This window comes from Miniopterus natalensis, chromosome 8, assembly GCF_054644295.1.
Source record: "Miniopterus natalensis isolate mMinNat1 chromosome 8, mMinNat1.hap1, whole genome shotgun sequence".
NCBI lineage: Eukaryota > Metazoa > Chordata > Mammalia > Chiroptera > Miniopteridae > Miniopterus > Miniopterus natalensis.
The window spans coordinates 5,188,826-5,204,632 of NC_142088.1; the positions used below are offsets into that span (position 1 = coordinate 5,188,826).

Sequence of the window (15,807 nt, forward strand, 5' to 3'; positions counted from 1 at the left end):
TTGGACAGTGGACTATGTTCACAATTTACCGCATCAGGAAACACCAGTTCTGGTTTCAGCCACCTGACGTCCTGTAGCCCGGGGCCGCCAATCTCCCCGCTCTTACCTGGCTCAGGTCTCGGTGGGGAGCTCAAGGCTTCCTGGGGCTCTTCTCCATCACAGGTTACACAATAGGCCTTGCTGTCCTCTTCAGAAAGGAATGAAACCCCACTGACATCTCAATTTATGACCAAGAAGGAATCACCACAAGAAAATCATAAGAAAACCAAGAAAGTCTGAGAAGCCCGAATGCCCCATTCTGCAAAACCACCTGAGCTGAAGGTGAGCTTTGCTTCGGCCCGTTTCCCTCCTGAACGGCTGGCTCACTGCGGGAAATTCTCCTATTCCCACGCCTCATCCTCTTACCCACCTTCCTTTCCTGTGTCACACTGTAGGTGTCATCTGCCTTTGCCTTTGTTTCCTTCTGTTGGTGGCTCTTCCTCTTGGTGTGTTTCTCTCTTCTCCTCTGTTCTTACAGCTCTGTCTCCTGCTTTCTATGACACTGCCCTTTCTCTCTCACCCTTTACCCTTTACCTCTCAATTGTTCTTTCTAGCTTTCTTAAAAAACAAAAAAAAAGAGCAGGGGGCCTCTCTGAGAGAGTCTATTTTAAACAGGATTTAACCAGAGTGGAACATGAAGACTGTTCTGAAAAGGCATATGAGAAGGCTCAGAAATGAAAGGAAAATTTAACAATTAAAATGACTGGGAGAAAAGGTTTTTGCTGTCTTGAATGGTGTAGGAGGCAGGCGATGAGATGGGAAATAGGCAGTTGGCTCATTGTGGGTGACCTTGGGTGCCACCGACAGAAACATTTATTTAACCCTCCCCTATTAATAAAGTAAGTAGAAAAATAATACAATCTAATTTTTATTTTCAAAAGTCCCATGTAGCTGAAATGCAAATAGCTCATTTCGTGGGACCAAGATTAGAAAGAAGAGATGAGCAGACGGCTGTTGCTCTGAGAACCATGACCGAGATTAGGATCGGCGACTTGGGCTTGGGGATGTGACAGAAAGACAGGTGGGAGATATTCTAAAAGACAAACGACTGTTTTAAGGGGGACACAGGCAAGTATTTGAGGGCAAGAGCAGTCATGGTGACTCCTAGGTTTCCAACTTCAAAAACCACGGGACAATCGTGACCCCTCACTGAGACAAGAATGCTGAGCAGGGGGTAGATCCCGCATGAGCAATGAAGGTGCTGCTTTCAGGTCTGGAATTGCCCAGTTTAAGGTTCTTGAAAAAATTCAAGTGTAAATCTCTATCCAATCCCTGGTCCTCAGGTCCACGGGTAAATGGAATCTGAGATAATCTGGGTGGAAGTTTGTCTTGGGAATCATGGGAATATTCAGGGAGAGCCTGTTGCAATCTGAGTATTTTGCAAGAGCCACTTTGATAACTAAGGACAGTTCCGTCTGAAACCTCACAGCTAACGCTGTCAACCTTGTACCCTAAGATGCCTATACGTAGCTCTTACCTCAGACCTACTGTGTGCCAACCTGTGTCTCTCCCCGTTGCCCTCTTTCACTCTCAACCTATTTTCCGCCCATTCTCCTTTCATCCTTTCTCCACATGTTGCCTTTGTACCTCTCCCTGACTTTCCCTGTTTTTTAGCATTTATTTCCTTTCCACCTTTCTCTTCCTAGATGGTTTTCTCTCCGTTTTTATGTCCGATCGTTGAAAGATTTCTTTAGCTTTTCTGTCCTAGGATGTGTCTTAAACTTCCTCCCTTTTCATCCCTGTGTCTCCAGCTTTACCTTGACCTTCTGGCCGCCAATATGGCTTTAACTTTTGTCTCTCTGTGTGATTTAATCCTCCAGGTCCCCTCTCTCATCAACTCCAAAAGTCTCCTCTTGGACTTTGACTAGAGGACCAGGGACCTCCAACTGGCCAGCTGCACAACGAGGGTTTCCCACGTGAGCCTGACCTGTCACGTTAGTTCAGAGGTGCTCCAAACTGTTCTGGGAAATTAACTGAAAATTATCCCCATCCCAAGCTGGAATGCTAGGATTGTATGTTTCCTTTAAAAACCTGGATCCATTCCTGTAATTTGTCATATATTACCTCCTGTCTACTTTTTCCAATTTCTCTTTTTATAGTTTTCATCAATAGATACTGTCAACTCAGGAGCTCAGATTCCTTTCCTCATGGTGTCTCTCACCTCCATGGGCAGGTAAGGGCATTTAGGGAAAGTGGGGCCAGCGTAGGCCTAGGGCAGGAGATACGACGTCGTCTTAGCTTCCACGGGGTCAAGAAAACAATTGCTAAGTTAAATGATAGTTACCTTGTCCATCTTGAGGCAGTAAACTGGATCCATCTTCTGACCCTCTTATGTTATTCATTTGGACAGGTGAGTGTTCCCAGCACTCTGAAGAGGGTGACAAGAAAATGACAGAGCACAGTGACCAGAGACCTCTGTGAGCTCAAACTGAACTCTAATGTTCAAGCACCAAAGACTCCACCAGAGGCCCAGCAGAGCCTTGTTTCCCTTTTCCACCGACATGCACATTGCTTAATTGAAAAACAGTTGTGTAACCAACATCACAATCAAGATTTGGGGCATTTCAGGGGGTGGGGGAGGTAGAAGAGGGTATAAGGGGGATAAATGGTGATGGAAGGAGACTTGACTTGGGGTGGTGAACACAAAAGGCAGTATACAGATAATGTGTTATAGAAGTGTCCACTTGAAACCTATATAATTTTATTAACCAACGTCACCCCAATAAATTCAATTTAAAAAGTAAATAAAAGTGAAAAAAGGAAAACAGAAAGAACGCAGTAGAGAACGTGGCCTAGCAAAAAGAGCAGTCTGGTATTTGTTCTGGCTCTTGGAGGAAACTTCTAAACGCTTGGAAATTCCCTAGGGATGGAGTTTCTTTGCTATTCACAGTGAGGTCCTTGGACCACACCTAATAGTCTGCGTTAATGAGGCGACTCAGGTAGAGCCAGCCACTCTAGATGGATTTTCTGTGAGGGCTGGCCTCACTGCAAAACTAACCGCATGATGGGAGGTGGGGGCCAGAGATTCAATTCAACCACAATTCAATCAATCATACTTATATGACAAAGCCTCAGTAAAGACTCTGAACACCAAAGAGCGGGTGAGCTTCCTGAATGGATAATACCATGAAATATTGTTGGTGATGCTCTGAGTATGGCTACGCATCCGCGTCAGGGCAGTAATGCACCCTGAGAACAATGGAAGCTTTGACGTTGGAACCCTTTGGACGTCTCCCACACTATGCCCAGTGCATCTTTGGCTAATTTTAATGTATCTTTTCCCTGTAATAAATGTAAATGTAACTGTGAGTATAAAAAAAAAAGATTTGGAACATTTCCACCATGCCAGAAAGTTTCCTTGTGCTTTGTGTTCCACTCGGTTTCCACTGTCAGCAACCACTGTTTTGATTTCTTTAACCATTAATAAGCTCTTCTTTCTGGTACAGTGCCTGCCTGTACTGGGGCTCATACATATAGGATCACACAGTACGTACTCTTGTGACTGGCTTCTTGTTTTCAACTTAACGTACTGGGGATTGGTCCATGGTATCGTTCATTCCTCTCCATTGCTGATGGTGTTCTACTCTATAAATATGTCAGAGTTTGTTTAATTACTCTTCTGTTGATAGTCATTTTGTTTGGTTCCAGATTTTAGCTGTTTGGAAACTAGCTACTATAAACATTCCTGTAAAAATCTTAATTTCATCTCTCATTCTTAGGCTGAGTCATCAGATTAAGTTCATAAGACTCTACTAAACAGTTTTCCAAAGTGGTTGTATCACTTTACATGCCTATCAGCAAAATATACGCAGAAGTTTGAATTGCTTCATAGTCTCACAACATACGGTGTTTTCAGCCTTTTTAATTTTAGTGATTCTAGTGGGTAAATGATAGTCTGATGTGGTTTTAAATTTGCATTTCCCTGATGAATAATGACATAATGTACTTTATGTTCTTGTTGGCCATTTAATTTCTTCTGCATGAAGTGTCTGTTCAAGTCTTTTGTCCATTTTTTGAATTAGTGGTGTGTCTTTTTATTATTTGTTCATAGAAGTTCTTTATATATTCTGGGTAAAACCTTTTGTCAGGTATGTGTATTGCCCATATTTTCTCCCAGTCTCTCAACTTGCCTTTCTTTTCCTTAATGGTGTTCTTGGATAACAGAAGTTTTTAGTTTTGATGAGGCCCAATTTACCAAGTTTTTATTTTATGACCCATGTGTTTTGTGTCCTCTATAACAAATTTTTGCCTACCTAAGTTGCAAAGATATTCTCCTGTGTTTTCTTCTAGAAGCTTCATAGTTTTAGCCTTGACTTTTCGATTTGTGATTCAACATGAATTGTCTTTTGCCAATAGTGTGAAACAGGAGTGAGGGTTCATTTTCCCATGTTTGTGCTGCCTCTTTACAACCTTTCTACAGCTCATTCTACTTCTCTCCATTTCCCACAATTCTACTTCTAGTCAGGCTTCCGCTGCCGTCTCTGCCTCAGAAACTATTTGTGCATCCTTGGTTCTGAGGGCTTCTCTCTCCTTGGCCACTCCTGTCACTTTGTGTTTTTGCCTCTGTCTTCCCCAAGAAAGCTTCCAAGTCTTTCCCCCTTGTCTCAAGTTTTTCCCTCCCAGCTCTCTCTATGCTATCTTCTCTGTCTTGTGTTTTCCCCCCTCATTCCTTTGCCATATGAACCAGAGACCCTTTCTTGGTAAATATATGTCTTCTTATCTTAGACTCTGGTCTACTTTTCTGCCCTATTTCAGGCTCCTTGGAACCTCATTTCTGAATTACAACCACATGACATAGATCTTCCCCCCTCCTCATATGTGCCAGAGTCACTCAGATCATCCAGGTGAATGCTGGACTGAGTCAACCTTACCTGTTTGTTGAGATTCTTGGGCAGATTCATTTGTCATTTCCTGGGTCTCCATTGCACTACCTGGGTCACAAGCTGAATCTTCTTCCCTTGTGCTCATTTGCTGTCCATCACTGAAATACTCTGGGGTTCTGGCTCTAGGTAGGGTGTCACCTGGATCACATTGGGAATGCTGAAGAAATTTTTTCTCTTTTCTTCATCATAAACCTCTTTTACTCTTTACTAATATCTACTACTAAAGTTAGAATTGGTGGTTATTGGTGCTTATTGGTTACATAGTTCATATGTGAGCATCAAACAAGTTAATTCACATGAAGTGCTGACCTTATGCCTAGTGGTCCATAAAAGTCAGGTGTTGTTACTATCGTCATGGTTAAAGTTATTACTGCCCTTTACTCTCTTCTCCCCTTTGTACTCCTTTCCATTTCCTTCCTTCTTTCCTACACAGCACCACTCCTTCTATATTCTCTTCTACACACAAAAACTATTCACTCTCTTCCTCTCTTTTCCTATATTATGAGTAATATTTACAATAGTTCCTTCTTTTGGCATCCCAAAGTCTTCTTCTTTGGACTTGTTACAAAGGACCAAACCTTTACTCCTTCCCAGGCCCCTGAATTCCTAACTCACAAATGCTGCAGTCAGTTCTTCCCTTTATTCTGCCTTTTGTTCCCAGTAAGACCTCCTCTCTTGGGTGTATGTTCCAATTTTTTAGTTGTTACATCTGTCTGAAAATATTTGTGGATTCCACATCTGGTTGGTTAATTTAGAACCCATGCAACACACCACTCTGGCTTCCCATCTCCTTCTGCATCCCTTTCACAGGGTCTACTCTCCACTCAGGAGCGCAGTCCCCTGATCTGTGCTCTCCTTTCCTCTTAGAAGATGAGAAAACATGTTTCTACCAAGTCACAATTACCTTGTTCACAGCTTTGTTGGCAGTTGAGCATCTCCTTTGTCTCTTCATCATCAATAACTTGGTAATGGAATTTATCATGAATCACTGAGAAGAGAAAGAAAAAGGCAATTAGAGGTCTCAGGCAGTGACCAGCAGATGTATCTCACAATTGTACATCCAGATACATTCTGGACTCCAGTAATTCAGAGGGAACCTTTCAGCTCTCAGGGAACCCTGAGCTTTTGTGGGTCTCACATAGCCTGTGACTTGATGCTGCTCTGGGAATCCTGTAGCTGTTCCACACAGAGATGCGCCTCTCAAGTTTAAAAATGATGGAGAGTGGACAAGTTGTAAATCAGGGATAAACCCCTTCAGAACGATCAGAGAATGGTGAAAGCCAATATAAAATAAATAATATATATGGAATGTGTTTTGTAAATTCTACATGCAGCAGGAATAGAGAAGCAGCACAGAGATTTCTTCAGGAGAAAGGTAATGTTTATAGAGAAATAAACCTACATTTAGAAAAAAAGCCCCAGCATCTTTAAGGATGGAGAATTGAAAAGAAAGGAAGGAGAGAAGTGAATGAAATGGACTTGAATCCCCAAATGTCATTGAAAGTTATAATTACCATTTTGGAAGCTTCTGCAAACTTCATGTAAATCAGGATAGGCCTTCAGGTTGACCATGCTGAACAAGACATTCAGAACTGATATGTCAAATATCTTCTCCAGTTCATTGAGAACATTATATGCCACAGTCTCCATAGGGACCAGATTTCGACAAGCTTCTTGAAAATGCTTAAAAACATTGAAAGTGCAATTTTTAAAATATGCATTTGTGAATTATAGAATAGTCAGATTGTAAAGAGGCCATTTGTTGTCTTGTAAAATGTTAGAATGTTACATATATTTAGATGACTCCTTAAATATTCTCCACCAGAAAAATAGACTTATTCTGTGAACCCAACTCTCTGGCATTGATGTACACTTGAGAGAGCTATTTTGAAGAATAAAAGAAGGTTCAAAGTTGAATATCGTGCAGGGGCTCTAAGAGTCTGGCCAGGATGCTTCAAGAGTTGGCCTGACTTGTCATGATGGGCCATTTTGGTGACTAGACAATATTCCACTGCTCTCCACTGGTCTGAAGTCTCCAGGAAACCAGACAACCACTCTCCCCTGCTCTAGATCTGGCCAAAGGGCAAAGAAAATTCACAAATAGAAAGAAGGCTTGTTTTTAATAGCCTTAGGAAGACCCACTGCTAAGCTTTAGCTGCATTATAGGGCTCCAGAGATATCTAAAGAACAAGAAGCAATTTGGAAAGAGAGCAACAAGCACTTTCTTTCAAATTTATCCTAATGTGACACAACTTCCCTGTGAATTTCAATAATCTCAGGTCCAAGTGTGTCAAATAAGAGGGCTTTGTAAAGAAACATTACCATACTCACTTATTTACATTAATTATAGTTATCAGTGTTATATTGTATAAATATACCTAAGATGCTCTATAACTATGGAGCATTCCATTTCCAGTCTTGCCACATCTCCTTCCCGTGTCCCTCCATCAACACTTACTGCAGAAGAAGGAATACTTTCTGGGGTGCTGCTTTTCCTGTCACCTCCTAAAGTATAGGATGGTGAAGGTCCACACTCACAGGGGGCCCCTTAGCTTGTTCACTGCATCCTGAGGTTTGCAATAATAAACAGCGAGGGGCTGTTTATCAGGAGGAAAGTCTCCTTACTTACTTCATACTTCTGCTCAGGGATGAAGCCACGGTCTCGGAGGCCCATAAGAAAAGGAAATGGCTTCGTTATTGCACTTGCAATCTCCACCTTATTTTCTTTGAAGAGTCTGAAAATGAACTCAAAGAAAACCTGCTCCTCTAGAGTCTGGTCCTCTGGGCTCTGGTCCCTGATGAACATCCTGAGAAACAAAGACATGATATAAAGATAGTCATTGGGTTTCTAAGAGGCTTGTGGTGGCTGGAAGATTTTAGACATGAAAGATAGTCAATGGAGAGCCAACACATGCAAAATAGTGTTCTTGTGAAGAGGCCAGAATAAATGGAATTTATTTATTTAAAGAATAATCAAGGGTGCAATACAAGAAAACACTGAGCTTAAGAAAGGCTTGTACATAGAAGTGAAAGATTTCACCCTGTGCCAATCAAAACTACTGTAAAAGGACTTTTTCACCTGAACCCTCTGGGGAAGACATAGAATTTTGAAATGTTAAAATTTTTACAGGAATTAATATGATATTGTGATGCTTAATTTTATGTGTCAACTAGGAGGGTGTTTGGGGACAAGATTAACATTTAAATTGGTAAACTTTGAGTAAGCAGTTTGCCCTCTATAAGGTGGGTGGGCCTCATTCAATCAGTTGACAGCATGAATAGACCCAAAAGACCAGCCTCCCCAAGTAAGAAGAAATCTTCCAGCAAACTGTTTTCAGACTGCAAATGCACCATCAGCTATTTTGGTGTCTAGCCTACTGACGGCCCACACTGCAGATTTTGGATTTTCCAGCCTCCATTTTGTGTGAGCCAATTCTTGTAATACATATTTCATCTTTACAGAAATAAAAAACTGAACAAACTAAATATCAATGATTTGTCATGTACCTAACAGAAAATTGAGGTCACAGAGCAAACTGCCACCCCAAAATCTGTATTGATAAGCAAATTTGGAGAATCACAGATAAGATCAGCTACCTGAAGCAGAAGTCACTAGATCCATAGGCCTGCACCTCCCAGGAGAACCCAGAGCCAGTGTGCCCAGTGGACAGCTTCAGACCACATCGAAGCACCACCCACAAGTGAAACACTCAATGGGCAGACTCAGAATGCATCAGAGCCCCACTGAAGTAAGTCCTGCTCTGTAGGGTGGGCCCCAGCACAGCTAATAATCCACAGTGGCTGCAGCCAGTCCTTGAAACCAATCGGCCTGGGGGTAGATCCCTCTCCATGATGTGCCAAGAGCAATCAAGGTTCAACTACAACAGGAGGGTGTACACAGTTCACACTGGGGGGCACACCTGGATTGCCCAAGTTGGATGAACCAGGAGGCTGTGTCACTGGACCCTATACGACACCTAATAAATTAGGCCACTCCACCAAGCCCAGGAGACATAGCAGCTCTACCTAATACATAGAAACAAACACAGAGAGGCTGCCAAAATGAGGAGACAAAGAAACATGTCCAAAATAAAAGAACAGAACAAAACTCCAGAAAAAGTCCTAAACCAAATGGAGACAAGCAATCTACTAGATGCAGAGTTCAAAACACTGGTTAAAAGGATGCTCATTGAACTTAGGGGAAGCATAGATGAACTTAGAGAGAACTTCAACAGCATAAAAAAGGACATGGAAACCATCAAAAATAACCAATCACAAATGAAGAATACACTAACTGAATTGAAGAATAATTTATAGGGAATCAACAGTAGAGTAGATGAAGCCAAGAATCAAAACAGTGATGTGGAATATAAGGAAACAGAAAACACCCAATCAGAACAGCAAAAAAAAAAAAAAAAGAATCCAAAAACATAAGGATAGTGTAAAGAGCCTCTGGGACAACTTCAAGTGTACCAACATTTGCATCATTGGGATGCTGGAAGGAGAAGAGAGAGCAAGAAATTGAAAACCTATTGGAAAAAATAATAACAGAAAACTTCCCTAACCTGGACATACAAGTCGAGGAAGCACATAGAGTCCCATACAAGATGAGCCCACAGAGGCCCACACCAAGAGACCCACACCTAAGTAAAATGCAAAAGGTTAAAGACAAAGAGATAATTTTAAAAGCAGCAAGAGAAAAGCAATTAGTTGCCTACAAGGGAGCTCCCATAAGACTGTCAGCTAATTTCTCAACAGAAACTTTGCAGACCAGAAGGGATTGGCAAGAAGTATTCAAAGTGATGAAAAGCAAGGACCTACAACCAAGATTGCTCTATATAAATATAAATATAGAATCAAAGGACAAATAAAGAGCTTCCCAGACAAGGAAGGCTAAAGGGGTTCAGCACCACCAAACCACTACTATATGAAATGTTAAAGGGTCATCTTTAAGAAGAAAAAAAAGATTAAAAATATAAGTAATAAAATGGCAATAAATACATATCTATCAACAATTGAATCTCAAACACAAAATAAACAAACAGGCAGAACAGAAACTGACTCATTGATACAGAGAACATTTTCATGGTTGCCAGATGGGGGGCTTGAAGGAATGGGTGAAAAAGATGAAGGGATTAAGAAGTACAAATTTGTAGTTACAAAATAGTCATGGGTATGTAAAGTACAGCATAGGGAATATAGTCAATAATATTTTAATAACTATGTATGGTGTCAGATGGGTATAAGATTTATCAGGATAATCAGTAAGTTATATAAAATCTCATCACTGTAGTATGCACCTGAAACTAATATAAAATTGTATGTCTACTGTAATTGAAAAATAAAAAATTATTAAAATTAAAAAAAAAATTTTAGTAGTATCAAAGAACATGAAACAGAAATTGATAAACTAAAAGAAAAAAATAGACAAATCCACTAATGTTGAAGAATTTGCAGAAAGAGCAAAGATAGGGAATACATAAAATGGAGGAAAGACTCCATTCTTGTTTTAACTAGCCCGGGTACTTAAATTTTTTTGAACTTTCCAGTCCTATGTCAATGCCAAGATATACATCTAGACCTCCACATAGGCCTCTGATTATCCTCTTAAGTGTTCAAATATACAAACTTCTAGATAGGCTAACGAAGAAAAAAGAAGACAAATTGCTAATATCAGAAACAAAAAAAAAAAATCACTATTCATATCATGGATGTTAAAAGAATAATAAAGAAATAATACGGACAACTCTATGCCTACAAATTTGATAAAAAATGAAATGGACAAATTCCTTAAAAGACACACACTACCAAAACCCAACAACAAAAAATAGATCCTCTGAATAGGTCTATATCTGTTAAATGAATTGGATCATAATTAATAGCCCCCCTCCAAAAGAAAGCACCAGGCCCAGATGGTATCAATAGTGGATCTACCAAACCATTGCAACTACAATCTCTTTCCAAATATGGAAGCAGGGGCATCACCTCCTAACTCATTTTATGAGGTCAGCATTACCCCCACCCTCCCTTCTCAGTGCCTTTCTTTTCCTGTCTGAAGGCCAAAGGCTGTCTGGACTTCTAGCTCTACTCACTCATCTTCCCATGTTATGGGAGTCGGTGGAGGAGTGGTGGTCAGGATGTGCTTTCTGCTGCCAGGAGAGACGGTGCTAAGTGCTGAGGCCCCACCATACTGCACTGCTGCTGGCAAAAATGCAACTGCCTTCTTGGGGCCTGGCCAGTGCCAGAAATAGCCCCAGCTCAGAGTTCAGGGTTAGGGGAGTTTCCATACAATTATACCTTGTTTTAATTTTTACCAGCAAGAATATATTGTCTTTATCTTGTACTTATAATATTATTTTTTAACTTATTTTTTAACCTTGTATTTTATCTTTTATTTATTTATTTTTAATAAGAGCTAGTGCTTTATTATTATTTTTAATATATCTTTACTGATTTCAGAGAGAGGAAGGGAGAGAGACAGAAACATCAATGATGAGAGAGTCATTGATCGGCTGCCTCCTGCACGCCCCCCACTGGGGATCGAGCCCGCAACCCAGACATGTGCCCTGACTTCCGAACCATGACTTCCTGGATCCTAGGTCGATGCTCAACCGCTGAGCCACGCCCGGCCGGGCTTAATTTTGTATTTTATAAGACAATTTGCATGCTCCTCTAATCAGACAAAATAATTCACTCCCCACCTATTTTCACTTCCTCCTGTCAAGTGTTCAGAGGCACTTGGATCGGCTATGCGGCTCTGAATAAAACTGGCTCCCAACTACCTGGAAACTGAAAAAGGTTTGACAAGAGGCATTTTATTGGAATGTTAACTTTTCTAAAAAAGACCTTTTCTGGACAGAGTTGTCTTTGGGTGGGGATAGAGGAGGCGTGGGGGAAGTGAGAGGGCTCAAGAGTATGAGAAACCGTTGAGCCCTGCAGCAAGGCCCAGCTGCATGGCCGTTGCAAGGAAATACGGTAATGTGAGTCATGTGGCCTTAAATTTCCCCACTTTAATTTTAAAAACCTAATGTGCTCATTATGTATTTATTTGTAATCTCACTCTATTGCACACCTGCTGAAGGGGAGACAGAAATAACAAGAGTAGACGCTGACCTTACCAGAGATGAAGGACGGGAGAGGACACCAGGACTGACCTGCAGTTGAGATCAAGGCCTCCATCTGCCATCTGTTGTTCCCACTGGGCCATGGCCCTGGCCTAGGATCACGCTTGCTTAGACTTTCCCTGACCCTCTGCCTCCCCACAGCTCAAACGAGAACAGCTGCCCACTGAAGGATCCTTCAAGCCCGGTACCCAAAGGGTAAAAGAAAAGTGAAATGGCTGATCAGTGTGACGTGTCTGCCCCTCCCCCCAACGTCCAAGGCTGGTCTCAGTTCCGGGGAGGAGGGACATGACCAAATCTAGGCAGAATACGGGGGCCACATGTGCACACAAAGGAAAGATGGCAGGGAAGGCTCATTAACTCAAAGGAATCAAAGTTGTTTTGAGGTGAGATGGCACCGTCATATGGGGATTTAGTGAGCTTCATGTTTGCCCCTTCTGCTTGCTCGAGAAAGAAGAGGGAACGTAAAACGTTTCAGATCCTGTCCATGGGTTGTGCATATACGCACATAAGTTCTTTTGTTAATCTCTTCCCACCACCGCCACCCCCATCCCTCTGAAACACATCAGCCTGTTCCATGCTTCCATGTCTCTGGATCTATTTTGTTCCTTAGACCCATGGACAGGCAACGGTGTGGTGAAGGCCTGGGAGGGGGCCGGAGCAGGGTTGAGGGGGGTCACTGGGGGGGAAAAGGGGGACATCTGTAATACTTTCAACAATAAATTTATCAATAAATAAATAAATAAATTTCAGATCTCTTAGGCCTGTGGGCTGCCGGGCACAGCAGTGAGCCTCAGACTGGAGGAGGTAGGCCCAGCATTGGAATACGGGGCTGGGGACAGCCCAGAAGCCCAGTGTTATGAAGTGGAGAAGATGTCCTTCACCATTCTAGAAAGCAGCCAGAGAACTCTCCCAGCTCCTATAGAGGGAAGGGCCCAGTCTGGGCAGAGAATGTGGAATCCTAAGGTTGCCTGAATATGTGGGCACTTTACAAACACAGCCAGAGTTACTAGGACAACTCCTAGTTTCCGCTAGTCACTGAAATCTCGAGGAGAGCAACAGGCTTCTCATAGGATGGGAAAAGGGTTAGAACTGAGATACTCAGCCCTAATTCTGCAAAGGATTTGAAGCAATTTATAAAAACACACCGTATAAGCATAAAGTGGAAAGATAAAGAAATGGGAGCAGTGTGAAAATAAAATAAATACGCAAAACCAGAGGATTAAAATCCAGGCAGGACCATGGGTCAAAGACAGAAATGAATGGGAACCAGTGTGTCTGTGGAAGCCAGGGCCTCAGTCACAGCTGTGAGCCAAAGGGTTGGGAAGCAAAGCAATCTTTTTCCAAAGTGTGGTCCACTGAATCCTACTTCCTCTGGCTCATTATAAATGTGCTAAAAATTCTGCATAAATATGTTTGCAAAATATAGAAAGCAGGGATTCTACCCCTCTGCCAACTTGCTCTTTCTTTCCCTCTGACCAGATGCTGCTGCACACAAGGGGTCTCCCTCCCTCCCTCCCTCCCTCCCTCCCTCCCTCCCTCCCTCCCTCCCTCCCTCCCTCCCTCCCTCCCTCCCTCTCTCCCTCCCTCCCTATCTCCTGACTTTGTGGGGTAGAGGAGCTGATAAGCTGAGTCTCTGTTAGGCACCACTGTCCTCTGTTCTCTATGGGCCACAGTGGCACAAAGCCTGGCACAGATTACACCAGTCACTCTGGTGTCCTTTCTCCTCTCTGCCCTAGGCAGCAGGCAGACCCAGGCCACCACTGAGCTGGGCAGTGACATAAATGTATGTTTCTTTTGCTTATAAGCACAAGGTCTTTGGTGTTCCTCAGCTGACTGGTGGTGAGCCTGGGATTGACAGGTATTCCTCTCACATTTACGGGAAAGCCCTACTTTGCAATACCATGCACTGGCCCAGATAACAATGAGCTGGACCTTTAAGTTCTATTTTCCACTGTCTTGTTTTTCTTTACATTTACTAGAGAATCAGTCTCTCTGGGATAAAGGATTCCTGGACCAAGACTCTCAGAAGGTCCCTGTTTTCTAACACAAGTGTAGACCTGTCTTCTTTTCCTTCCATAGGGCCCATGGGGTAAGAAAATTCCAGCCTGCCTCCTTCCTCTGTTCTCCCATCCGGATTTAGGCCAACTAGGTGGTAACCTCTGAAGGCAAGTTGATGCTTTCTTTCTAGCTGGAAGATTTCTCTCCATTGTGCTAATCGTGCCAATACCTGACACTTGGAATTGGGAGTGAATAGCAGAGTCCTGATCACAAGCTAGTGCTACAAGTTCACTTGCTCTTACCCCTGCTTGCCGAAGTCTAGCAAACTCCCATCTTGGAACACTCGTGGGATGTTCACTACTTTTATGTTCAATTAAGTCAAATAACCAATCCCAGATGGATCATGTTTCTGTGAAGATCTGTAGCTCACCATTCACTCTCTGGTACCAATTTTTTAATCAGTTGGGTTTTGGGGGTACGAGTAACCAAATGGACTCTGGCTAACTCAGCAGAAAATCAATTTCTTGGAACTATATTCGGTAGCTCACAGAGCTTATGTGAAGGCTGGAGAACTGGGATAAGAAAACAGGCAGTCGAGGCAGTAACATCCCCAGCCCAGGTCATCCCACTGGCCTCAGGTACATGGTGTGTGTCCATTGATTTAGCAAATGTGTTCTGTCTATTGTGATTAGAAAGAAGAATCAGAAATAGTTTTCATTCTCACCTGACAGATAAGGGTATTCGTTTACAGTTTTGTCTCGGGGTACCATTAACTCACCTGCCCTTTGTCGTAATATAGTTCGAAGACTTCTGGGTCTCCTGGACATCCCATGGACCATCACACGGATGGGTTACATTGGTGACGTCGCGACGACCAGAGAGAGTGAGCAAGAGGTGGCCAGCTCACCCACTGCAGAGGAATAAATTACTGACCTGCAGCAACTGAAATGAGAAGCACATACTGGCCGTTTCCATCGGTGGAAACGCTAATCCAGACAGAATGAATCTGTAGCGACAGAAAGCGGGCCAGTGGTTGCCTGTGCTGGGGTGGCAGAGGGGACACGTGCAAGGGCCCAGGGGGATTTCAGGGCTGACTCTCCCACCGGGGCTCCGCACGCTCCCTGCTCCCAGCCGCCCGCCTGGCTCCCACACTTCCCTCGGGAGGCCCACCTACGTCTGCCTAATTCCAGTGTATATTCAGGTTCCCTTCATCTCCGTTTGCTTAGGTAATAATTGTATCCTGACAAACTGTAGGCATTTCTGAGGCCCCTCGTTTCCCCTTTCATTTCTTGTTTGTTTTTTAAGCTTTCATGGTTTCTAGTAAACGTACTCAGGTATGCGACTCTCGCCATCACTACAACCCAGTTGTAAAACATTTCATCACCCCACAAAGTACAGCAGGACGAGTCCTGGGAAATAGAGGTGGGAAAGGGACGAGGCCCTGGTGGCTTCTCAGAGCCCCCGGGCCCTGGGCCTGGACCCCAAGCCTCCCCCTCCACTCCCCTCCCAGGCTGGCCCCGATGGGGAGCGCCCCTGCCCCCGCAGCCCCCCGCACCAGCGCCAGCCCCAGGTACCCTAGAAATCTCCCGTGGCCAGGGCCGGGTGGGTGAGGCCGCAGCCCGCGGCTGCTTCCTGCCGGCTCCCTCCGAGCACTTTCGCTTTCGTTTCCCGGAGCCGGCGGGCTGCGTGTGCGGGGCTCAGACTTCCTGCCTCGCCCGCGTCTCCCGGTGTCCCAGCCTCCCAGGGACCCGGCCGCCCGCTCC

At 43.5% G+C, this 15,807-nt stretch overlaps 1 protein-coding gene across 1 annotated transcript in view; it reads right to left on the reverse strand.

Annotated features, from left to right (window-relative positions):
• Positions 1-15,765, reverse strand: part of SP140 (SP140 nuclear body protein) — a 47,788-nt gene extending 32,023 nt beyond the window's left edge. The window contains 8 exon segments of the mRNA XM_087819523.1: positions 107-187; positions 2,324-2,407; positions 4,911-5,060; positions 5,827-5,910; positions 6,437-6,605; positions 7,552-7,729; positions 14,823-14,986; positions 15,619-15,765. Of these exon segments, the coding sequence (XP_087675649.1) occupies positions 107-187; positions 2,324-2,407; positions 4,911-5,060; positions 5,827-5,910; positions 6,437-6,605; positions 7,552-7,728 (745 nt within the window). The 5' untranslated portion in view covers position 7,729; positions 14,823-14,986; positions 15,619-15,765.
• Positions 15,766-15,807: the final 42 nt, after the last annotated feature.